We start from the raw sequence: 26,422 nt of genomic DNA, 5'->3' as shown, positions 1-26,422 counted from the left end.
TTAACATTTATGCACATTAAATTTCATTTGCCAGTTCATTGCCCAATCACTTAGTTTTGTGAGATCTTTTTGAAGCTTGAAATTGGCATTAAACTCTTCAGTTTTCTCAGTGTCATCCATAATTAGTTCTCCTTCCCTGCTAAGTAGTCAATGTACACACTCCTTCTTTCTCCTGCTCCTAATGTATTTATAGAACCTCTTCTTAAGTCCATTGCTGGATGCAACTAATTTTGTGCCTTATTGTTTCTGATTTTGTCCCAAAATTTTGGCTCCCAGCTGTTACCTCTCTTGGGCAGAGACCCTTGTCACTCTCCCTCCTGACCAAGGTTTTTCCAGGCTGCACAGTTCCCTGCATATACTACGATATTCCCAGAAAGCCTGACTACCTAAACAGGCTAGAGTCTGCACTTTGCTTTCTCTCCAAACGTGATAAATAGTGTAACTGCTAGCAGTAACAAGTTACCACACAGCTCTTTCTAAGCACATCCATTCTTAAAATGATAAAATTATAAAAAGAACATTAAAAACATTAAAAGAACCTACATATATGCTTTAAAAAAAAAAGCTTACCTGAGGTCACTCTGACACCAACTGCGGGCTCTGGTAGGTGTCCATTTTTCAAACCCTACAACTGGGTTTTCCCCATGGCTACAACTTCATGACTACCTCATCTTCAGAACCAGAACCACCGTGAATAGCTAAGTCTTTCTTTTATATATGGGCCTTTGATCTTGGCCCCATGTAACAGTGATCAGCAGACAATGGCCCAATCTTCAGAGCACAGCGAAGAGGCATGAGAGACGCTATTTTGTCCCCTTAAAGGGGTATGAGCATCTCTTCACTTATTCTCCACCCTTGGTGGAGGAAGGCAAACAGATTATGAGGGCCTCCTTGCAGGCTGCTCTTGATGGTGCAGACACAGCTGTAGGGGGCAAACAGGCCAGAGTCTGCCACAAAGTTTTTGTGGTCTCATTTACCGTTTTAATGAGTGGCAGTGCAATACGTGAGGGCCAAGAGGGAGCAAGGATGTCCGCCACTGGATCAGCATGCTCTACCACTTCCTCTGCCTGGATCCTCAGGTCCTGGGCCACCCTGCGCAACAACTGTTGCAGGACCCTACTATCCTTATCCTCCAAGGGCGGGGCCACCGAAGTGCCCACAATGGCCTCATCTGGGGAGGACAAAGACAAGAGCACCAGCACATGGCCTTGGTCACTGCCCTCGGCGCCGAGAGTGTCACATTGTTCGTGGGGCTGGTGAGCTGATGATGCTGAGGTCACTGGTGCCGCGATGGCCGGTGCTGAGGTCGTTGGTGCCGAGGTCAGAGGGGCAGGTGGAGACACAGGCATAGTCACCAGAGATAGTGTCGGTGCCAGCTGCTGCGGGGGGATCAAAGGATGCCAACGCGACTCACACCGATCTGGATCTCGATGCCAGGCTCTGACCCAGGAAGTTCAAAAGGGCTACAAAGCTGGTGGTTGCCATGGCGCCGGAGGAGGCTGGCGGTGTCGCCAGGATCTAGACCTCCTGCTGTTGGACCTATCTGAGCAATAGGACTCTGCCCAGGACTCAGAGGTCTCCAAAAATAAGACCACAGAGGAGCAGCACTGGGTGGTGCCAAGGAGTGGTGCAGAGCCTCTGGGGACTGGTGGAGTTCCCCCACATGGATGGCCAGTGTCAGGGAGTGGCGTGCAGGAGACGGGGAGTGGTGTGACATCAATGCCAGCTTGCCCCTAGATGGAATAGGTGGCCAGGTTATCACCGGTGCCTGATCCGTCCTTGGAGAAGGTGGTACCATCAAGCAAATAAGGTTCTGCACTGCCCTAAAGATCTCCAGAGTGGAGGGGAGTTGAATGTCCTGGCCATGACAGTCCAGAGAATGGTAGCGGGCCGGACCCAACTGGACCCCTTGCGGAGCAGGAGTCGACAAGCCCCTGGGAACCGCCGGGCCCGAAGTAGGCTGGCTAGGCTGAGGTCTCCTTGCCGCTGGCTCCTTAGGCTTAGGAAGGGCCCTCTCTCCTGCTTCTTTTTCTTCTGGGGTTCTGGAGATAAAGATCGGCACCTGCCAGAAGTCTTATGTTCAGTGCCATGTCAGTGCCGGCAGTCCTTGGCCTCCTTTCTTGGTGCCAATGCGCTGCGCACCGAAGAGGAGGCACTCGGCATATGCTCCGCCGACCTGGGGTTGGACTGTAGGCGGAGGGCTGCCCCCATGAGGATAATTAAGAGTCTCTGCTCATTATCCTTAAGGGTCTTGAGCCAAAACCCTTTACAAATGCAGCACTTGTACTTTTGGTGACTCTCACTAAGGCACTTCAAGCAAGAAGTGTGCGGGTCACTCTTCGGCATAAGTTTGCCACAGTCTTCACAAGATTTGAACCCTGGAAACTTAGGCATGCCCTGGTGTCGGGGGAGAAACTGGGGGGGCACACTCCCGTAATGGAAACTTAGAGAAATGACTACTAAAGCTACTACTCCTACTAAGAAAAACTAACTATATACAAATCACGATGGGACACTGCCAAAGGCGCTTGCAGAAGCAAGAGCGAGGGAAGTTCTAGCAAGCCATCATTGGTGATAAGAACAAACTGAGGCGGGGGTCAGGTTGGCTGGCCCTATATTGGACGCCATGAAGGCGCAACTGCAGGGGTTGCCCAGGCTGACCCTACAGATACTGCTAGCGGAAAAATCTTCTGACTGTCGTGCACATGCACACCTGATTGGAATTGACATGAACAAGCACTTGAACAAGAACCCATGGCTGGCCCAGGGCAGCTGACTTAGGCTTGCAGAACTCGGGTTTTGGGGCTGAAGGCTCTGATGATACTCTCCTCAAAAAAATACTGGTACTTATAGAAGCCCTATTCCTACTAAAGCGCCTACATGAGACTACCATCAATTGTTTTCTTTCTTTCTTAGCTAGCTTTGTACGAGTAGGAGGGGTGGGGGACAGGCACATTCTATCAACCTGCTGCATATAATAAAGACACTACATCTGCATTTGTCTTGAGAGATTTATCCTATAATTAGCTTACGTGATACCTATGTATGCGGTGCTAAATATTTGAATAGTACAGTTTGCTGAGCCAGCTCAAGAGAAAATATGCACGTCTTTCAAACAAAATGTGAAAGACAGGCAGCATGTAACTAGCTCTATCCACATTTTGTCTAATGTAGAAATATTAGGGGATAGTAAAACCTTTCCAACAGAATCATTTTGCAACTTACAGTGTATTGTAGCTAGAAGCTGTAATACAGGGGCTGTTAAGTCAGAAAGATAGTCTCAACACATACCATTCACAAGGTTGAAGTGATCGAAAAGCTTGAAGAGATGCATCCATTCCAGCAAAGTCCCAAAGCCGAACATCATAGTCATAGCCTCCAGTTACCAAACGGGCGCCTGAGGGATCCAAACCCAAAGCAGATACCTACAGACAGACAGACCAAAAAGAATTCAATGAAGATAATTCAGAGGTAGTCTGATCTTCCGCTTTGTACTTTTTTTTTTTTTTTTAAACTGTAACCAGTGCACAGAATGGCACTAGTCTCACACAGCCATATTTCACAGTCATTGCTTTGGTCTGTTCCTTCCACATGTCAGCCATGCAGTGTTCCATTTTTTGGGAGAGTTTCTGTCACCTCTTGTGTGAAGTCTGAATTATGTACAGGGAAATAAAAATCACTCCTTCTGATGGCAACATTTCAAGAAGAAACGTTAATTAACAAAATATTTAATTTTGTTTCCATTTGTTTGGGGTAAATTATTTTATTTCTGAATGCAGTTGTTTTCATTTCTCTTACTGAAGAAATGTAATTTCCTTTTCCATTACCCAGACCAGGAATACTAATATTTCTAGTAAGATAATCATCAAATGACATTTAATTTACATCATTTTATGACTCTGTACCATTTATCCATGCCAGTACAGCTTTACACGTATACTACTTAGTAATTGTTGCTTTCTAATGAAAACTGTAGAGAGCTCATGCAAAAAGCATTAAGAATAGGTGATGCATATACCAAAAGAAGAAAGCCATCATGGAGAAGTAACAACTCAAAAAACTTGAAAATTTACTGGAAAGGTATCATACTAGTCACAAAATCAATAGTTCATTGCTATAATTAAAACACTTACAAAATGAACATTTCTAACACCTCAGCATAAATTATTGCCCTCAGGTTTCAGTGAAATGCAGCATTTCATTATAATGAAATATTCTACAAAATTATGACATATTTAAAACTGCAATTAATGTGTAATTAAATAATTACACACCAAGAGTTTTCAAATTTTCATAACATGAGGACATTAATAGAAAGTGTCTCAGGGCTATCACCCCTTCCACAGGCAATCACATGGATCATACTCCCTCCCCTTCACAATCATGAATTGTGGCATCAATAGTAGTGAATTGCAGCATCCCTGCAGCAACTATAGAAATTGCTTCTGTGGAAAAGGACTACTTAGGTAATATTTTCTACCTCTCAGTGTCTTCAGTGCAATAAATTGTGTTTTCAAACAAAGAAAAAAAAATAGAAAAAAATTTACCTGTGACCCCCTAATTTTTATTCTCACAGAAAGTCTGTCTAAAATCCTTAGTGAGAGGAAATGCACTGACATTGTGGTAGAAGCAAAGCTGTCAGTCAAGTAAGCCATTAAGCTTTGTCCACCAACTCAGCTCTCCAGTTTAAGGTCTCCTATAAAGGTATGAACAACTAACTCAGTAAACAGAAGAAATAAGAAATCTGAGAAATGATGAAAAAATTGGGTTCAAATTTTTAAACCCTCCTGGAATTACTACAAATTAAATCCAATTTGAGGGGGTTAGGGTTGGACAGGCTTCCCCTAAGAATGGAAATTAGCAAGTAAGAGGTGAAATTTCATGTGTTAGGTCCAAAGTACATCATTTAATCTCTTTCAGTTGCTTCAGGTTAAGGCAGAATGAGGGAAGAACTAGGTCCTTTGACCCAGAATAGATGGTATTAGCATCGGAAAAGTTCTGGGCTATGCCACAGGTTACCTTTTCTTCCTCAAATACATAATCAGTAAAGCACCCAGATCAGAAGCCCTTTTTGCCACACGGAAGACTACCCTCAGCAAGAGGAAATAAAGTGACTTGAAGAGATGAGCCATGAGGGCTTGAAGAACAAGTTTTAGACTTCAGAAAGAGCACTTTAAGACCTTGGGAAGATCCTGTAACTTAACTTCCCCAAGGAAAATCTAAATGCAGCAGAGATACTAATTTAGATTGTTTTCTGGCATCCAGAAGCACTTGCCAGTGCTTAAGGGTGAACTCTGAAGAGGTGAGAGACAGTGTCAATGGTCATATCATTTCCATACAGCAGAGTACTGCCTATTTGAAACATGTTTCCAGAATGCTAGAGATCAATATATTCTAGTAGTGCCTACTGTTCAGCAGTCAAGCTATAGGTTTCAGGATCGGGAAGAAGGACTGGGCCTTAATGAAGAAGATCTGGAAATTTTAGTAGAAGCACTAGAAGCAATATGGTCAAGAGGAATCATGATCTTCTGCAGCAACAAACCCCTTGCTAACAAGATATCAAGAAAAGGTAATACATGATTCCCTTCCAGTGGTGGAAGACGCTAATCACATGTATGCTTTTCTGTAAATTTTGTGGGAGTAGTGGAGAGTTCATAGGGAAGTGTGTCTATACAGCTGTAAATATTTCTTCTGGTAGCAAAACCATAGAAACCTGTGGTGAGATTTCCAGATTTTTTTTTTTAACGTGAAAGTAGGCATCTCCTAAAGCGATATATGTCAAAATCACCAGCATCTTTGGTTACCATTATGTATGTCCGAGATTCCATCCTGAGACCTGCCAGAAAAATCCAAGTTGTAAAGGAAGTGATGATAGTGATTAATCAAGCAAATTCCTTTCTTCTGAGTCAGTACTAATCCAATTACCCAACATTATTTTAGAGGTGCACTGCTGCTGGAAGTGCCATCTTTCAGGTGAGATATTAAAAAAAACCCTGATAACCCATTACATTTTTCACAAGAGCAGATATTTATGTCCAGGGTCTCTACACAAACTGGAATTTGGTTATTACATCCTGCCTACCTAAATTCCCCATGTAGTTTCAATTGGATACAGCATTTTTCTTCACTTTCTATCCTAAACTGTTTAAATGTATCACTGTACAAGCGGTCATCAAAAGGTCCCAGTTACCACTTAATCCTCAGGCCCTGTCCACTAAGATGAATTTCACATTTAGGACAATGATAAACAGAATATGACCACTTAATAATTTCCCATTTCTGGAAAAGCTAACTATTTAATAATTTAAATATCTTTGCACACCATTCACCTTGTTTAGGATTTGTAGACTGTAGAGCCTGTGGACAAACCCCATATTAACCATGCATCCAGTTAATATTCTAAAATGGGGTTCTCTGCTACAATTACTATCTGTACTGTCCCAGTTATGATTTGAAAAGTTAAAAAGCATGATGTTCAGAAAATCTCTTTATGTTCTTTTTCCCATGCTCACCTAGTGTCAAAGCTGACAGGAGAAAATTTATCTCTGTAGTTTCATTGGGAAAAAGTAACTCCTATTACTATATACAAGCAAGGCAACTGGAAAATTAATCAGGTTTCTGGAAAGACTCTTTAGCTTGGGAAATCTTTTCTGATTCATTTCAGCTGCACAGGAATACAGTCATCATCAGCCTAAGATCATTAGACTGAAGAGATACAGATGGGATATTTAAGTTTAGATGAAATACATTTAATAAATGAAACTCTCTATGTACTATTGACTATGTCCTGAAAAAAGATATTGAGTTCCACTAATTTTTAAAGGACTGTCATTTTACTGTATGAATGTGTAGATGGGTAATTTCATTATAAATAAACTGGATAGCCCTTCTGTGGGATAACTGATTTTTCCATTGATCTGTTTTGTTCATTCGATCCAATCTATTTGTACTGTATATACCCAATCTGTATCTCACCTCTGCTCAAAGTGATGACAGCTGCATTCTTAGGCAGTCAAAATGTTTCTAAGAGGCTTCCCAGATTGTAGTTCCCAACAATAAACATTTGAATTAGAAATTACAACTTCCATTTTAAAATGCCACACAAATATAGAAACTGCATTAAAGAAGAAACTGCACAACTTGGACATGGATAAAGCAACCTGTTCTCTACAATGTTGTGCCTTTGTTTTATTATTTTTTTGACAAGCATTGATAATACCAGACGTTTGTACTAAAACTTTATAGCCTATATAACCTAGTTTAAATTAAAAGTATATTTAAAATATTGACCAAAAGCGAATCAGAAAATAAGTTATTTTAATATTTCCATAAATGTTTTGATATACAGCAAATCAACTACTCAAAGTGCACTCAGACTATTTACACAGGCCATAACTGAATTACTTCAGGTCTGAAAAATAATGCGTCTTCCAAAGGAAGTGATAACAGACACCAAACAGTACTGTTAAGAAGATGAGATGTTGAAAGATCAAGAATCTATTCATTTAAAATGCAAATGATATAAGGTTTTTAGCAAAGCCTGGCAAACCATCAAGCTTATAAAATATACCTTTCATCTACATTTAAGCAGCATCCAAATGAGCACAAGGTATATTTTATGTTCTGTTCTGACATTTTGAGAATTTGTTCAAATTACTTAAAGGCTCAACAATATTTTTCAAAAAGATGTGTCCATTTCATTTTTAATCTTTTCCAATTATTCAGTTGGCCTGTAGCAGCACAATGCAATGGGAAATTGATCAGTGGTGATCTGAACCAATTTAGATCATCACAGATGTTCCAGAAGATTAGTTGATATACAAACAGTAGTACAGAACACAAGTTTCATTTCTAGGGTAATTTAATTAAACATGTACTGCAAAAGTAGTTTTGCTAAAGGTTATAAACAATTAAGAAAAGCACATTTTATACATGTATGATTCTGCATAAGATCTAATTCATTCAACTTTTCTGCCAGGATTTTGTTAAAAATGCAATGTGATGTATAGTTTTTTAGCACTTAAAATCCAGGCAAACACTTTCTAAAATGTCTGTTCATACTATGTAAATTCCCCACATACAAAATATCTTTCAACACAATCAGATATTTCTTTTTCACCTCTCCTCCTCTTAATGAGAAATTATAAAAACTTCTATGCCACAGCAAATTAGTCGCTCTGGAGGACACACCTCATGTGACAGCCTGGCTTCCTGCGTCTCACTCTAGGTGGCACCACATGGTCCAACCACACTTAAACCATATCTCTTGGCTGAAGTCCCCTAACTCCCAAGGTATTAACAACACAAGTCCAACACTGTTCTGGCATCTGTACGAGTTTCCCTCTGGGATCCTGTGACAGTATAAGTTTGCAGTGAAAGAGAAACAGAATCTTCAAAACAAAGCATTATTTATTCATTCCTCAAAAGAAACAAAGCATTTAGGGCAAAGGGTAACACAATAAAAGGCCCACACTCATGGGTAATACTTACACCTTAGTAAGCTCCCCGGCCCAGCTAACTCCAGCTCCGAGTTGAGAGAGTCATACTCACATCACGTGTCTCTGTGTGTGTGTGTTTGCCAGCAGGTCAGCTTTTCACGGACACACTGTAGCAGTCCTTCTAGCTTACTCAGTCCCCCTCCCCCTGCCTTTTGTCAAGGGTCTTTTAGGTTTAGAATCCCTTTTAATCCCAGGCTTTAGCACTGGAAAGAGTAAAACAAACAAGCCTGGATGGAACCAGACAGTTTCTTCCCCACTGATAGCCCAACTGCTGTTACCTTAGCTCCTTTCAAGCTGTTTACCTCAGGGGTCTATTCATTGCCATGGTTTTGTTTCCTTTGAATTAAACCTTATGGATTCACAGAGAATAATATTAACTGAGGTATATATGATATTTATAAAAAATACAGACATTTCCCAGATTTCCCAGTTCTTCATACCATGTTACTACGATTACTAAGGAGGAAATAACAGGTAAACATAAGACTCTTTAAAAAGAACAGGAGTACTTGTGACACCTTAAAGACTAACAAATTTATTAGAGCATAAGCTTTCGTAGGCTACAGCCTACTTCATTGGATGCATAGAATGGAACATATAGTAAGAAGATATAAATATACATATTCAGAGAAGGTGGAAGTTGCCATACAAACTGTAAAAGGCTAATTAATTAAGATGACTCTTTGTTCAGGTGTTATCAGGTTAACAAATAAGCTCCTGTAGTATTTAAATTTGACAGACAAGTTATGGAAAGATTGGTAACATAGCGTTTAATTTAAAACATATGGAAGAGTCCTACAGGACTGAAAGGAAATGAACCTTTAAGTGTTTTATGTAGAATTTAATAGGTTTTATACCTTCTACAGAACGTTTAAAAAAGCACATAGAAAATCTATTCTATATTACATTACATGGGTTTAGAGTAATTTCTATAGCACACCACTGGAATTCTCTCTATGAAGTTGTTTACCAACTTTCCATAAGGACTTAAAATAGTAATTATTTGGTTTTCAGTAGTATTATCATCATCATCATAGAATCATAGATTCAGAGTCCAACATCAGAAGAGACCATTGTGATCATCCAGTCTGACCTCCTGTACAACATAGCCCAAAGAACTTCCCCAATATAATTCATAGGGCATATTTTATAGAAAAACATCGAATCTTGATTTTAAAAATTGCCTGTGATGGAAAATCTACATGGCCCTTGGTAAACTGTTCCGGTAGTTAATTATTCTCACTGTTAAAAATTTATGCCTTATTTCCAGTCTGACTTTGTCTAGCTTCAACTTCCAGCTATTGAATTATGCTATACCATTCTCAACTAGATTAAAGAGCCCTTTATCAAAAATTTGTTCCCCATTACAGTAGAGTAGGAATCTCAGAGTTACAAACATCTTGGAAATAGAGATTGTTTATAACGCTGAAATGTTCATAACTCTGAACAAAAAGTTATGGTTGTTCTTTTAAAAGTTTACAAAAGATGGTTACTAACCTTCCGTAACTGTTGTTCTTCGAGATGTGTTGCTTATGTCCATCCAATGTAAGGTGTGTGTGTGCCGCATGCACAGTTGCCAGAGATTCTTTCCCCCCCGTGTGATATCCGTAGGGCTGGTTCTAGTGCCCAGAAGAGGCCCATATTCATGGGCCGGTATAATGGACACTGCCGGCCCATGTCTTTCCAGTTCCTTCTTGCCGACAACTCCAACAGAGAGGTAGGAAGATGGGTCATGGAATGGACATGAGCAACACATCCCGAAGGACAAGAGCTACGGAAGGCTAGTAACTGTCTTTTCTTCTTTGAAAAAAGTAGTATTTGGGGCACCTTAGAGACTAACAAATTTATTAGAGCATAAGCTTTTGTGAGCTATAGCCCACTTATCAGATGCCCACGAAAGCTTATGCTCTAATAAATTTGTTAGTCTCTAAGGTGCCATAAGTACTCCTGTTCTTTTTGCAGATACTGACAAACACGGCTGCTACTCTAAAACGTTTCTTCTTTGAGCACTTGCTCATGTCCACTCCATGTCAGGTGACTCACAAGCAATGCCCTTGGAAGTGGGCCAGGAGTTACAGATGTGCTGCTTGCAACATAGCTCTTCTGAAACTGGCATCTTGGACCTGTTGGGTAATGGCACAGTGGGCCACAAAGGTAAGAACTGATGACCATGTTGCAGCCCTGCAGATGTCCTTGATTGATATTTGCGCGAGGAACACTGCTGAGAATGCTTGCGCTGTTGCAGAATGGGCCTTTATGACAGCTACAGGCGGCACCTTTGCCTGCTTGTAAGAATCCTAGATGCAGGCTGTGATACAGGATGATATCCTCTGGGAAGACACAGTGTGCCCTTTCATTCTATCTGCCACAGCCAAGAAAAGCTGCGTCAACTTGCAGAAGGGCTTCGTCCTGTCAATATAAAAAACCAGGGCCCTCTACCATCCAAAGAAGACAGACACCTCTCTGCCCATTCTGTGCAGTTTTGCAAGGACAGTGGGCAAAAGATGTCCTGGTTGCTATGAAACTGTGACATCACCTTGGGCTGGAAGCGCAACTGGACCTTACCTTTGTAGATGACAGCGTAAGGAGGATCTGAAGTCCAGGCTTGAAGTTCTGAAACTCTTCTGGCGGAAGTAACTGCCACTAGGAAGGCAACCTTCCATGAGAGGATAAGCAGGGAGTCACATGCCATGAGCTTGAAAAGGGAGCCAATGAGTATGGCTAGGACAAAGTTTAAATCCCACAGAGGAATTGGGTTGGGAACTTTCCATCATGTGATGAGCCTCCTTGTCATCTCATGGGAAAAGATCCATGTGCCTTGAATTGGTGGGTGGAATACTGAGATGGCTACCAAGTGGACCTGGAGCAATGATAATGATAGGCCTTGGTGCTTCAGACCAAGTAAATAGTCTAATACTGCAGAGAAGCTTGAGTCAGGCAAAGGCGCCGCTCGACTGCTGAGCACGACAAGCGCCTCCACTTGGCCTGGTAGGTAGCTCTAGTAGAGGGTTTCTTGCTACCGAGCAAGACCTACTGTACTTTTTCCGAACAGGCCTGTGCGTCCGGATTTAGCCATGCTGTCAGGTGCAGGGAGGTGAGGTTCAGATGAAGAAGCTATCTGCAATCTTGCAAGATTAGGTCCAGCCTACAGGTTCATTCACGGGGCTGCCACTGTGAGATCTAGAAGCATGACAGACGCGCAATGTTGACGCGACCACGCTAGGGCGATCACGATAATGCTCACCTTGTTCTCTTTGATCTTCAGGGGAATAATTGGGAAGGTGTACAGCAGGTCATCCTTCCATGAGAGCAGGAAGACATCAGAAAGAGAACCCTTGCCTTGTCAAGCCAGACATGCTAGCCTGCTACAAACACAGACCCAGGTCTGAACCACGTCCCCCAAAAGCTCTGAGGGTACTGAAGCTCAACAAGACAGGGTACTGAAGTCCCAAGCTGCCAGGGAAAATGGGCTCAGAGGTAGCCTCAACACATCAGGTGGCAGTCACAAGTGGGTCTTTGTGACTCAACCCGTCACAGTATGTTTTCTCCACTTTTTTAGATATTGGTGGCAGAGACGCTGGTGTCTGCCAGAGCACCTTGACCAGCTTTACCACCCCCTCATGAACTGGCAAGGCCACTTTAGAGGGCCCCACTGCAGCCAAGATATCATCAAATAGGCTGTCCGCGGGCTCCTTCAATTCCTCTGCCTCCAGCCCGAGGTTGGTAGTGAATCTTTTAAAGAGATCCTGATGAGCCCTAAAGGCCTCCAGAGGCAGCGGGTTTGTGGAGCCTGAAACCACTTCATCGGGGAATGAGGAGGAGGAAGATGCCACCACTACCGTAGGGACTGGGTTGCCTCATGATGGGTTGCCTCTTCCGGTGGAACCACTGGGGTCTTGCTGCTGTGGTTGGAGTCCGAGTCAGCCCCTGAAACTGGTTTAGGTGGGGGTGGAACCCGTGGCCTTTCGGAGACCGCTGAAGACAGCGGCTGAGAGAATGGCCCAGGCACCGCTAGGAACCCCCACGGGTTCCAATACTGCCATTGAAGCAGCAACTGCCCTGAGAGCCAAGCTCCCTAGATGGACCTGCATTGAAGTCTGGCGCATAGGCAGGGTGATGTCACTTAGGTGGCGCCCCTTATACCGGCACATGAGTGCGAGTCTCCAGGGGCACTAGACCCGGACCTACAGATACATCAGGGGAAAATATCTCTGGCAACGATAAATGCGGTGCGCGCACACCTGACAGGGAATGGATATGAGCAAGCACTGGAAGAAGAACTGAACACTGACTTAGAACAGCTTTGAAGATTTACTATGAAGAAGAAAAAATACTGCTTTCCCTTTATTTTTTTAGTAGTTTACGTTTAACACAGTACTGTACTGTATTTGTCTCCCCCTCCCTTTTTTATTTTAGACTCTGCTGCTGCCTGATTGTGTACTTGCAGTTCCAAATGAGGCGTGTGGTTTACTGTTTAGTTGGTAACTCTGGTGTTTCTAACTCTGAGGTTCTAGTGTACTTATAGACTAATCAAGTCTCCTCTTAACTTTCTCTTTATTAAGCTAAATAGATTTACTGCCACTATAAGGCATATTTTCTAGTCCTTTAATCACTGTTGTGGCTCTTCTCTGAACCATCTCCAATATATAAATATCCTTCTTGAATTGTGGACACCAGAACTGAAGACTGTATTCCACCAGTGGTAACACCAGTGCCAAACACAGAGGTAAAATCTCCTACTCCTGCACAAGATTCTCCTGTTTACAGATCAAAGGATCACATTTGCCCTTTTGGACACAGTATCACACTGAGAGTTCACGGTCACTTTAGAGGTTAATAATTATTAGCCACTAATGTTATGTTTGTATTCGCATTTCCACTGTAATCTCCTTGCCCCCACCTTCCAATTTTCATTTGCTCTTAACTTTCATCTATCAGTCAAAAATTTTCCATGAGAAGGTAATTTTTCTTTTTTTAAGTTTGAACCAAGATGGTTCAGCCTTCTTTGAATATGAGGAGGGATACACTTTCAATTTCAAAATAATTTCTGCAATGTTTATATTTACTTATGTGTTTGTTTTGGAATTTATTAAACAGCTCCTGTATTAAACTGAGGAAAAAGATGAAATTTGGCAAAATAGTCATCCTCCTTGAGGGGAAGAATCTGTAGGAAGTCTGCAGGAGAAAACGAGCCTCTTGCTTCATTCACTGCACATCTTGAAAGGTAAAAAACTGCACATGTCCTAAGGTTCACTCGAGAGGGTTCTCTTGTGAATGGTATGATAAATGTGCAAAAGGACATCATTATTGGGACTTGGATTGTCGCATCAGTTAAAATTTTGATATTACCTCTAATTTTTGTTTTCTTCTCGGGCAGAAACTTTGAATTCTTCTGGAGTTGTGAATGACCCCCACATGAATATCAAGAATTGTGGGTTCATAGAATCATAGAATATCAGGGTTGGAAGGGACCTCAGGAGGTCATCTAGTCCAACCCCCTGCTCAAAGCAGGACCAATCCCCAACTAAATCATCCCAGCCAGGGCTTTGTCAAGCCTGACTTTAAAAATATCTAAGGAAGGAGATTCCACCACCTCCCTAGGTAACGCATTCTAGTGTTTCACCACCCTCCCAGTGAAAAAGTTTTTCCTAATATCCAACCTAAACCTCCCCCACTGCAACTTAAGACAATTACTCCTTGTTCTGTCATCAGCTACCACTGAGAACAGTCTAGATCCAACCTCTTTGGAACCCCCTTTCAGGTAGTTCAAAGCAGCTATCAAATCCCCCCTCATTCTTCTCTTCTACAGACTAAACAATCCCAGTTCCCTCAGCCTCTCCTCATAAGTCATGTGTTCCAGTCCCCTAATCATTTTTGTTGCCCTCCGCTGGACTCTTTCCAATTTTTCCACATCCTTCTTGTTATGTGGAGCCCAAAACTGAACACAGTACTCCAGATGAGGCCTCACCAATGTTGAATAGAGGGGAACGATCACGTCCCTCGATCTGCTGGCAATGCCCCTACATATAAATCCCAAAATGCCATTGACCTTCTTAGCAACAAGGGCACACTGTTGACTCATATTCAGCTTCTCGTCCACTGTAACCCCTAGGTCCTTTTCTGCAGAACTGCTGCCGAGCCATTCGGTCCCTAGTCTGTAGCGGTGCATTGGATTCTTCCGTCCTAAGTGCAGGACTCTGCACTTGTCCTTGTTGAACCTCTTCAGATTTCTTTTGGCCCAATCCTCCAATTTATCTAGGTCCCTCTGTATCCTATCCCTAACCTCCAGCGTATCTACCTCTCCTCCCAGTTTAGTGTCATCTGCAAACTTGCTGAGGGTGCAATCCACACCATCCTCCAGATCAATTATGAAGATATTGAACAAAACCGGCCCCAGGACCAACCCTTGGGGCACTCCACTTGATACCAGCTGCCAACTAGACATGGAGCCATTGATCACTACCCGTTGAGCCCGACAATCTAGCCAACTTTCTATTCCACCTTATAGTCCATTCATCCAGCCCATATTTCTTTAACTTGCTGGCAAGAATACTGTGGGAGACCGTGTCAAAAGCTTTGCTAAAGTCAAGGAACAACATGTCCACCGCTTTCCCCTCATCCACAGAGCCAGCTATCTAGTCATAGAAGGCAATTAGTCAGACACGACTTGCCCTTGGTGAACCCATGCTGACTGTTCCTCATCATTTTCCTCTCCTCTAAGTGCTTCAGAATTGATTCCTTGAGGACCTGCTCCATGATTTTTCCAGGGACTGAGGTGAGGCTGACCGGCCTGTAGTTCCCAGGATCCTCCTTCTTCCCTTTTTTAAAGATGGGCACTACATTAGCCTTTTTCCAGTTGTCCGGGACTTCCCCCAATTGCCATGAGTTTTCAAAGATAATGGCCAATGGCTCTGCAATCACATCCTCCAACTCCTTGAGCACTCTCGGTTGCAGTGCATCCGGCCCCATGGACTTGTGCTCATCCAGCCTTTCTAAATGGTCCCGAACCACTTCTTTCTTCACCTCCTCCCCATGCTGTGCTGCCCAGTGCAGTAGTCTGGGAGCTGACCTTGTTCATGAAGACAGAGGCAAAAAAAGCATTGAGTACATTAGCTTTTTCCACATCCTCTGTCACTAGGTTGCCTCCCTCATTCAGTAAGGGGCCCACGCTTTCCTTGACTTTTCTTCTTGTTGCTAACATACCTGAAGAAACCCTTCTTGTTACTTTTAACGTCTCTTGCTAGCTGCAACTCCAAGTGTCATTTGGCCTTCCTGATTTCACTCCTGCATGCCCGAGCAATATTATTATACTCTTCCCTAGTCATTTGTCCAATCTTCCACTTCTTGTAAGCCTCTTTTTTGTGTTTAAGATCAGCAAGGATTTCACTGTTAAGCCAAGCTGGTCGCCTGCCATATTTACTATTCTTTCTACACGTGGGGATAGTTTGTCCCTGTAACCTTAATAAGGATTCTTTAAAATACAGCCAGCTCTCCTGGATTCCTTTCCCCCTCATGTTATTCTTCCAGGGGATCCTGCCCATCTGACATGGACTTCTTCATTTGCTTTTCTCCTAATCCTTTTGGAAAATAGTTGATCGGAGGAGCTTAAATTATTTCCCAACAGGATTCTGTTCTTATGATCCAGTTTTCCAGTTAAGGATTTATCCGCAGCCACAAACTACAAATATCAGCAGCCACCCCTCCAAGACACTTGAGGACTTTTTTTTTTTTTTTTTTTTTTTAAGAAAGGACTTTGCACCCATCATTCTTAATGACCTCCATCTTCGCCTCCAAATATCAGTTCTTTTGTTGCTTATCTTCATAACTGCAGAGTCCAGAAAGGAACTTTGTATAGGCACTGGTGGCTGCCCAGAAGTTACTCACCTTTTCCTACTGTATTTCATTTTTAGCTTTACTGCTGTTGCAACCAAATATATATTTATCTCATTTGTCATAAGTGGTTCAAAAGTTCTGGAGAAATCCATTAGAATATAAAAAGTCTAGGAGTTATCACTTACTGTTTTGGTCCCGTGCAGGAGTGTAATTTCATGAGAGTCTGGAATTTTCTTGACAGGGTTCTGAAACAAACAAACAAACAAAAAAATACAATTTTATGGACCTAGCCTATTGCCATTACATCAAGAAAACCATCACAATATGAACATTAAAATAAGCTACTTAACCTGAACAGGAAATGAAAACCAATTTCTACTTTTTCCTGATAATATTTTTGAGAGTAAAATCATTTCAGCATAAAATGTTATAAAATATATATATGCTATTAATGAGGCAGCAGTACTATAAACAGAATAATGGATAGGCTTTAAGTATTTAGGGGAAAATTCCATGTAGGGTTCTTATAGCTTCCTTAAAAGGAAGAAACCTTACAATTTGTTTTTTTTTTTTAAATGAACACATACTTAAGAGGAGGGGAACAATTAAAAACTAACGATAATCTAAATTATTATTTTCCCATTTTGTCCCTTAGAAAAAATAAAACTTCTCCTGCTGGGTCCTTGACCCCAAAGACCTTAAAATCTTGAATTACAAATGTTAATAAATCATACTACCTCTCAAATCATTTGACTTTGTCAAGTATTATTTATTACACATTTAATGCAACAATCTAAAATTACATCATAACAATTTATGTTATATACAATGTAGATAGGACAAAGGATAGGCTTTAAAGATTTATCTCAAGCTCTACTGTGACCACAAGCATGCCACTAGGACAGTTTTTGTGTCAGGCTATGTGATGTAGTCAATCTAATGTAATTCAGAGCAGTTTGTTTAATCCCAATATATAGACCTAAAGCCATTTACAAGCCCCAGAAGATTTATAAGAACTCTAAAACATCTATTTAACAACTGTTACAAATATGTTAATAGTTACTCTAAGCAGTAAAGCTGAAGGAATTCCAGTCACTGTGAGTTAAAGTTTTAATGAAGGTCACTTGAACCATTCACAAAACACTCATTTAACTGGCATTACTTAATGTTCTAAAATAGTTACAATCCATCATTCCAATGTCATATCTGTTGTTATAACTTTCTACTACAAGAACTCAATTAAAAATTACTTTTTAAAGTATAGTTTACAGTGTAATTAGTAAAACTGTCCGTAGGGTAGAGCCCTAACAAGGGATATCAAAACACATGGACACCAGATTCTACAATGCAAATTGCTTGTATTAGATTGTTGCACATTTATTTGATATAGGTGTAGCATAAGGTTAAATAATTCCTATTTTAATTTCTTTCCATTTACATTCTATAAGCCCCAACTGATCATTGGTCTAAATATATTACAGAATTTGACATAGCCTCTTTAGGAAAAGGGTTCAATTCAGACACGTGCTTAGTTAAACAGCCTATACCTGTTCTTTCTCTCAGACTCCAGAGAATTTTTCAGAAAAGGGGATAATTCTACACACAGCCCACAGAACCACTTAGTTGAATGTTGGCATACAGTACCCTAAAGGATCATAACTACGGATCCAACAACCTACAATCCTAGGGAAGAAGTTTGGATCTGGAGCCCTATTTACAGTTCAGGCCCCACCTCTATAAAGCACCAGAAAAAGTTATTTTTGTATTATTAATTAAGCCTCCAATGCCTGAGACTCCTTAATATTCTAAAGTGCTTTTAATTATTGTTTGGGTGATACCAAAAACTGCTCATCAGTAATTTATGGTTCTTGATATCACCAATAGCTCTAGAACATTTTATAAAACAGAAGGCAGGCAAGGAAAATCATATATGTAGATAGTGATAAGTTTCAGAGATGTATGCATCTGCCACAACAGAGGAAGCACCAACTCTGAAGAACAACCTCCATCATAAAAGAGAGATTGAAAATCTTCATTGGTTAGCAGCAGCAAAAACAGAGCATTTTGAACGCTATTAGTGTATTCGGTGCAAAGGCGTTAAGAAAATGTTATATGCCTGCTCACAAAAAACAGGTTTACTTTCAAAATTATGTCTATATTTCAGTACTTTATGTTGTTTTAAGGGGTAGACTGCCTGTCTTGTGAGTTCTTTCAATATGTTAGGCAGCAGCAGAGCAGGCAAGGGAGCTCTTACAAATATGAAAAAGGAGGTTTGTTACTACCATATTAAGTAGTAATGAACTGGACTATTTGCAATTAGTTGTTTGTGCTTCATCTTTTAGGCGAGTTACAGCATTTATTTAAAAACATTAAAATGACTTTAACTATCTCAAAGCTACTAAGAAACACCAATAGAAAAGCTTTCTATATAATTCCCTCAGATTAGTAAATAAAATGTGCAAGACAGACCAACATTTATTTCATTTCAATCTCTAGTACCTCCAAGTGGTAGTAAATCGGCCTCCTTCTCTTTGAGATGAACACAAAGTTCACATAAAGAGGTTTCTTGTTGTGAAGCACTCATTGAATGTATTTCTGGCTGCTTAACAATAAGGCGGAGCAACAGATACATGTAAACAGTACCACCTGATAAATCTTAAAATTCTAACAGCTTGTTCCTGAAAATCAGACACAGTCAGAGGGTTCATTGTACTATACTCTGTGCTTTCCAAGGGATTCCTGACATTTAAACTAGCTGTTTAGATTATTCAAAACAAAAATTAAGATAACAACCTCCAGGGACATATCTTGGCAAAGCATCTCTTAAAAATAGCCAAATATTTACCAAAAAGAAAAAAAATATCAATGTGACTCATTCTATTTTAGTAACTCTAAACTTCCTAAATTATAGAGGACACTAGAAATATCTCAAACTTGCAAAAACAAATGCCTATATATGCACACAAGTACAGATGTAACTAGTGACTTTCCAGTATTGTAATTCCAAAGAACAAGGAACACCAGACAAGGATTTTTCATGCTCTAAAGAAAAAAATTAGGTAGTATATTCTGACAAGTGCTGACTTTTGTGCTAGGAAGAACCCCACACATCTTGGGAGTTTAACTACAAGCTTGACTAAATATTAAAACAAATTGTTTGTTCAATATAAAACTGTACATTAACCTTGGGTTACTAACTTGGAATCCCAATGAAATATGGGGTACACTTACCGTAAGGTGGGTGCAAAACTAGTTGAAAGACCATATGGAAAGAGTAGTTACAATGGATCTCTGTCAAATTAGGGGGATCGATCTAGTGGGGTCCTGCAGGGGTCTATGCTGGGTCCAGTACCAGTCAATGTTTTCATTAAGGACTTGGATAACGCAGTGTAGAATATGCTTATAACATCTGTAGACAACACCAAGCTGAGAAGGGCTCCAACCACTTTGGAAGACAAGGTAAGAATTCAGAACGACTAACAAATTGGAGGAGAATTTGTCTAAAATCAACTAGATGAAATTCTATAAAGACACGTACAAAGTACTACACTTAGGGAGGAAAAATCAAATGCATAATTACAAAATGGAAAATAATTACCTTGGTGGTAGTACTGCTGAAAAGGGGATTATAGAGGATCACAAACTGAATGTGAGTCAATGATGTGATGCACTCACAAAAAAGGCTAATATTCTGGGATGTATTCACAGGACTATCGTATGTAATTGTTCCACTTGGCACTGGTGAAGTCTCAGCTAGAGTATTACGTCCAGTTCTGGTCAGCACACTTTAGAAAATATGTAGACAAACTTGAAAGAATCCAGAGGAAAGCAACAAAAATGGTAAAAGGTTTAGAAAACCTGAACTATGATGGAAGGTTTAAAAACTGGCATAATAAGTCCTAAGAAAAGGGGGGGGGGGTGGGGAGGGCACCTGATAACCTCTTCAAATATGTTAAGGGTTGTTATAAAGAAGAAAGTGATCAATTGTTCTCCACGTCCACTGAAAATAGGATGAGAAATAATCAGCTTAATCTACAGCAAGTGAGATTTAGGTTAGATATTAAGAAAAACTTTTTAACTATAAGAATATTTAAACACTAGCATAGGCTTCCAAGGGAGATTGTAGAATCCCGATCACTGGAGGGCTTTAAGAACACGTTAGACAAACATCTGCCACGGATGTGTTAGGAACAATTAGTCTTCCTTCAGTGTAGGGGGCTGGACTGGATGACCTCTCAAGGTTCCGTCCAGACCTACATTTCTAGGATTCTATGTTAGTCTATTGCCATGCCAAATAATGTTGAATTTGAACTGAGAATCCGTACCCTGACTAGAAGCAACAAGAAAACTGAACTGATATTCTTGAGTGTACCAAAACAAAAGTTTTGATATGGCAACTTTACTTTCCTTCCCATTTATCACAGGAATTGACCTGTCCGGACAACATTTTTCCTTGTATTTCTAGAAAACTTTGCATTTTTATTGCTTTAAGATGTTAATGAGTTTTTAAACCTGTAAAATATGATTCAATTAGCCAACAGCCCTGCTCCTTTAAATTGACCTTTCATTGTTGAGAATTTGGTCTCAGCTTGCACAGTGAATGTCTGCAGAGAAGATCACAAATCTGAAATCTGGACCAGTGCTCCTCTTTGTTGCAGGTAACTCCACCTCTACCTGTTTGCTGAGCTTTTGGTGCCTCCTCCCAGCAGCCCCTTCTTTCTCAGCCCCAGATAGAGCTTTTACTTATCTCGAAGCAACTATAGGTTAACACCAAGGCAGGGCTTCTTCAGATTGGTGATCTCCTTCCAGAAAGTCAGTTTAAAAGACAAGACAAAAGGTAAGGAGCACACCAGTAATTCTACAATTTGGGCTACACCTAGCTGAACCTGAGGTGAACCCTAGGCAAGCTAAATAAAGCAGAATAAGAACATAAGAATGGCCATACTGAGTCAAACCAAAGGTCCATCTAGTCCAGCATCTTGTCTTCTGACAGTGGCCAAAGTCAGGTGCTTCAGAGGGAATGAATGGAACAGGTAATCATCATATAATCCATCCCCAACTTCCAGCAAACAGAGGCAAGGGGGCATATAAGGTGGAAGGGAATGGGCTTGGAACCCCCATCAGTTCCTTTGCACCGGACATCCTGGGGAAGACTCTGATGCAGAGGGGACGGAGGGTGGGTCATGGAATACGACTGCCTCACATCTCGAAGAACTATAGTTACAGTAAGTGACCACTTCTTCTTCGAGTAGATGCAAATGTGTATTCCAAGTAGGTGACTTGTGAGCAGTACCCCCCCATCCGGAGGTGGGGCTTGGAGTCTATCTGAGTAAGGATCGTAGGACTGTTCTTCCAACATTAGCGTCCGCTCTGGAAGAAGCGGTGATCATAAATGTATGTATCGACAATCATGTGGTGGCCCTGCAAATATCCAATATGGAAATGTCATTGATGAACACTAGTGACATTGCATGTGCTCTCATTGAATGAGCCCTGTCATAAATATAAAGGGAAGGGTAATCACTTTTCTGTATACAGTGCTATAAAATCCCTTCTGGCCAGAGGCAAAATCCTTTCACTTGTAAAGGGTTAAGAAGCTAAGGTAACCCCACCAGCACCTGACCCAAAATGACCAATGAGGAGACAAGATACTTTCGAATCTGGAGGGGTGGGAAAAGGCTTTTGTCTGTCTGTGTGATATCTTTGCCGGGAACAGACCAAGGATGCAAACCCTTCAATGGAGACTTAGAACTTTTAGTAAGTAATCTAGCTAGGTATGTGTTAGATTATGATTTCTTTAAGTGGCTGAGAAAAGAGCTGTGCTGAACAGAATGAATATTCCTGTCTGTGTGTCTTTTTTTGTAACTTAAGGTTTTGCCTGGAGGGATTCTCTATGTTTTGAATCTAATTACCCTGTAAGGTATCTACCATCCTGATTTTACAGAGGTGATTCCTTTACTTCTATTAAAAGTCTTCTTGTAAGAAAACTGAATGCTTTTTCATTGTTCTAAGATCAAGGGTTTGGGTCTGTGGTCACCTATGCAAATTGGTGAGGATTTTTACCAAACCTTCCCCAGGAAGTGGGGTGCAAAGGTTGGGAGGATTTGGGGGGAAAGACGTGTCCAAACTACGTTTCACAGTAAACCCAGTTAAAGTCTGGTGGTGGCAGTGGAAATTCCAAGGGCAAAGAGTAAAATTAATCTGTACCTTGGGGACGTTTTAACTTAAGCTGGTAAAAGTAAGCTTAGGAGGTTTTCATGCAAGTCCCCACATCTGTACCTTGGAGTTCAGAATGGGGGAGGAACCTTGACAGTAGTAGGTCGTGATTTTTCAAATTTTTCTCCATAACTAAAAAGTTACATGCACCAAGATGAATCTACCATATTTAGCAGTGAAGATGTAATATGTCCACTCAGATTAAACTCATGTTGTGAGAGAGAAGGTGGAGAAAGAGGATATATGTGCACACATACTCCTCTCTTCCCCCCACACTAAACACACACACACTCACCCTTCTAAATACCCTGTAGCCTAGGGGAAGTTCCATGAGCTGAAAAAGAGACGATCATGAGCTCAAATCTCACCTCTACTGACTGCAGTGTATATTTCCAGGAATCTCACCAGCCATTTTATTAACCAAGGCCATAAATCCTAACCCCAGAAGGCACTCAAGTCTGAGCGGCCACACCATTTTACAAATAAGTCAGCAGATAGATTATATGACATCACAACAAGAGGCTCAAGAACAGAACACAGGATTCTAACATGGTAGACCCAAAACTTACATACTCAGCCAGACTGCCTTTCAGAGTCAATGTGCTTTGGTTAGCCTCTCTCTAACCTATATTCTTCTACCAGTATTCGTGATCAATTAGATAGCTAATGCAGAAGGCTACTGCTATCTAGCAAACTGTTGTGTAACCCACAGGGAAAGGGTGTGTCAAGTCTTTCTGTAGTGCCTAAACAAGAAGCTAGCAATTACTCATGTAGCTCAAGTGGTAGAGGTCTGAGCAGGGGTTCTGAATGTCTTTTTGCACTCTAGCACAAAATTAAGGCAGAATAAACTTCCCAATCTATTGGTACAGGAGCATCTGAAGTCACTGTCAAGAATGTGCGCTTGAGGGCAAGTTTGAGAAAGCTGGGGTATGTATTGTTTTTCCATATATATTGGAGATGGAAGCAAATGCTTTATGGAGTGTGTTATCAAGTGGTGTAGCCAAACAAAGTGGAAAGGAGTGCAGGAGACTCTTCCCTTAACTTTTCATTTCCTTGATTTTAGGGTTTTGAGTTGGTGGGTGGGTCCTGATGAAACCTTAACTCTCACTACACACAGTTCTCATGTGTTTATTTTCTAAAGTGTGGCTTCAAAAAGAAATATAAAAAGAAAAATTTTGTAATAAGCCAGCAGATGCACCTAAGTATGAGCAACCAAGTTCTGGAGGATCAACAGGCCAAGAAGCTGGAGGATTTTATGACAGCTGGGAAGGGAGCTGGAGGCCAAGCGCCATGTTGGCTGTAGTGTGTGTGAGGGGGAAAAAGGGGAGAGCCACTCTGTGAAAGGAAGGACTGTGCTGCTCCGTCTGGGCCTCTAGGCTGATGGGGTGCACTTCTCCTCAGCTTCTCAACCTTCACCTTCCCTTGGGACATATGCGAGTTTAAGTCCAAAGTGCTCACAACAAGTCCCAGCCTAGCAGCATCCATGACATCCTGCACACTTGTATCCAGGGCAACAATGGGTTGGCTGCAAACACACACAGCCATCTTGTGTATTAGTCATCTTGGATGATGTCCCCACATGAGATATCCACAGCGTGGGGAGGGATGTATTACTGCAAGAGAAATTAGGAGGATTCTCATGGCTCCATGATGGGTGCACAGGACACTAAGGAATGAAAAATATTAAGAGGATGCTGTAGAGCAGAGGTGGGCAAAGTTTTTGGCCCGAGGGCCACATCGGGGTGCGAAACTGTATGGAGGGCCGGCTAGGGAACGCTGTGCCTCCCCAAACAGCCTAGCCCCTACCCCTTATCTGCCCCCCTCAAAAACCCCGACCCATCCAATCCCCCCTCCTTCTTGTCCCCTGACCACCCCATCCCGAGACCTCCCCCCCCACCACCCCCCCCAACCTCCACCCCATCCAACCACCCCGTCCCGACTGCCCCCCAGAAACCTCCTGCACCTTACCCAACCCCCTTACCAAGCCGCTGACAGCAGCATATCTGGCCGACGCGCCACCTGGCCAGAGCCAGAAACGCTGCCGCACTGCCCTGCACGAGCGGGTAGCCCTGCAGCCCAGAGCGCTTCCCGCACGGCATGCTGAAGCTGCGGGGGTGGGGATACAGTGGGGGAGGGGCCGGGGGCGAGCCTCTCGGGCCAGGAGCTCAGGGGCCGGACAGGATGGTCCCGCGGGCCATAGTTTGCTGTAGAGTCATTCTTATTAGTCTCCATTGCTAATGCTGATGATACTGTAACAGCATAGCCTCACATTCTGAGTTTTAATTACTTGTGGGCGGGAGGGAAAGTTATTAATTTGTTCTGTGGTCTAAAATAAACCCCTCCAAGAATACAGCCAAAAATTCATGGGGACTTTAAATACATGAACTTCCTTTCTAATGCATACAGGAGGCAAACTTAATTTAACCAATGTAGAAATAGCACCTTGTCTTGCTTCTCCCAACATCTCCTAATCCATAGTCTCATGATTTTTTTCTTAGATCTGCATTGAAGAGCCTTCTTAGCAAGACAAAAGACCTTAGATTTGACTTTCATCTCTAAAAATGCCTAAAAACACAAATCTACAACGTTATTATAAGTCACCTAGAAAATATTTCATTAAACAATGGGTCAATGGTCATTCAGACTGTTCCCAGAAACTTGTAAGTAACTTGCACAGAATCTTTGCTTCTTTCATTTGCCACTTATTATCAGTTTTCCTTCCTGAAAAACCTCCTTTGGTTCAGTATCTAACAACAGGTAACACAACGAGATTTGCAGCATGATTTGTAAATGTCTCTTTTAACATAAATATTACACTCTTCAAGTATACAGAACCTGTCTCCTCTTTCTCCTGGTAATTAGCTTTAAGAGTTGAAAGGTAATGGGTGATTATTTTTCATCACATATTCTGGAATCTCACTCAGATGATTTCTAAATTCATAATGAGTGCTCAATCTGTGAAGTCATAGTTTCCATTAATATTTACGAGCTGGGAATTGCTCTCATGTACGTGAACAAGATAGATTCACTTCAGTCTTTTCCAAGGCAAATTATAATCTCTGATAAAACTGGTTTAAATGTAAAATTGCATGTGGTCATTAAAAATCCCATTGCAGTTTCCATAGGAGAATCTTTCTCAACCCCAGTGTCCTGGCCATACTCCAGATAAATTACATTCTGCTTACCTAACATACCCCACCCCTTCAGTTTCAAATGGATACAATACTTCTCACTTGATAGAGGCTATTGTGCACCGTTCACTATGCTTTATAAGAAAGTACCTATGTTTTAGGCAAGATATGGTTTAATTTTGGTGGCAAGATATGCAACTCTATTATAGTGCTTGGCTGAGTAGTGCTAGATATAGTTAAGAGTGCAAAATTATAAACCTGTTTTCATTCACTGATAACTTTTAGAAAGATTATTCTTTTAGGCTTTAACTTTCCATGCTTGGTTTCTACCCAATAGAGGAAAGTGAACAAATCAGCATTCTCCATTATTTGCTCATGAGGGGAAACCAAACAAAAACACCACCATATATTTTTCACTATTTCTTCTTTAAGAATTTGCTAAACTTTCTCCTTCGTGGGGGGAAGGAGAGAGAATAACTGAAAGACAGCAGACCTTTGAAACTAGAAGTGAAAATAAACCTCAGTGAAAAGAAAGCCCATAACTAAGGGCCAAATGCTTCTTTCCAATACACACATCCTTCCCTTTGAAGTCCACTAACATTTCATATCCACTTTGAAGGAGACATCTGTATTTCTATACCATACAATTCTGAAGTGCGGAAATCACACAGGAGTAGACCAGAGTATATTGGAGGAATCCAGGAACAAAAGAGGATAAGGAACATGTCATGAGACCAGAGGATG

At 41.4% G+C, this 26,422-nt stretch overlaps 1 protein-coding gene across 3 annotated transcripts in view; it reads right to left on the bottom strand.

Moving 5' to 3' along the window:
• The window catches only part of WDR70 (WD repeat domain 70), a 271,059-nt gene that overhangs the window by 170,184 nt on the left and 74,453 nt on the right, over positions 1-26,422 (bottom strand). For 2 of the 3 annotated variants that reach the window (XM_073343799.2, XM_073343801.2), the window contains exons 6-7: positions 16,517-16,576; positions 3,292-3,425 (exon numbers count right to left, since the gene is read on the bottom strand). In XM_073343799.2, the coding sequence (XP_073199900.2) occupies positions 3,292-3,425; positions 16,517-16,576 (194 nt within the window). The remainder of the gene's footprint in view (positions 1-3,291; positions 3,426-16,516; positions 16,577-26,422) is intronic. The other variant, XM_073343800.2, reaches the window with a different exon arrangement.

The sequence above is a fragment of the Lepidochelys kempii genome, chromosome 5 (assembly GCF_965140285.1).
Source record: "Lepidochelys kempii isolate rLepKem1 chromosome 5, rLepKem1.hap1, whole genome shotgun sequence".
NCBI lineage: Eukaryota > Metazoa > Chordata > Testudines > Cheloniidae > Lepidochelys > Lepidochelys kempii.
This window is presented reverse-complemented; position numbering and strand designations above follow the sequence as displayed.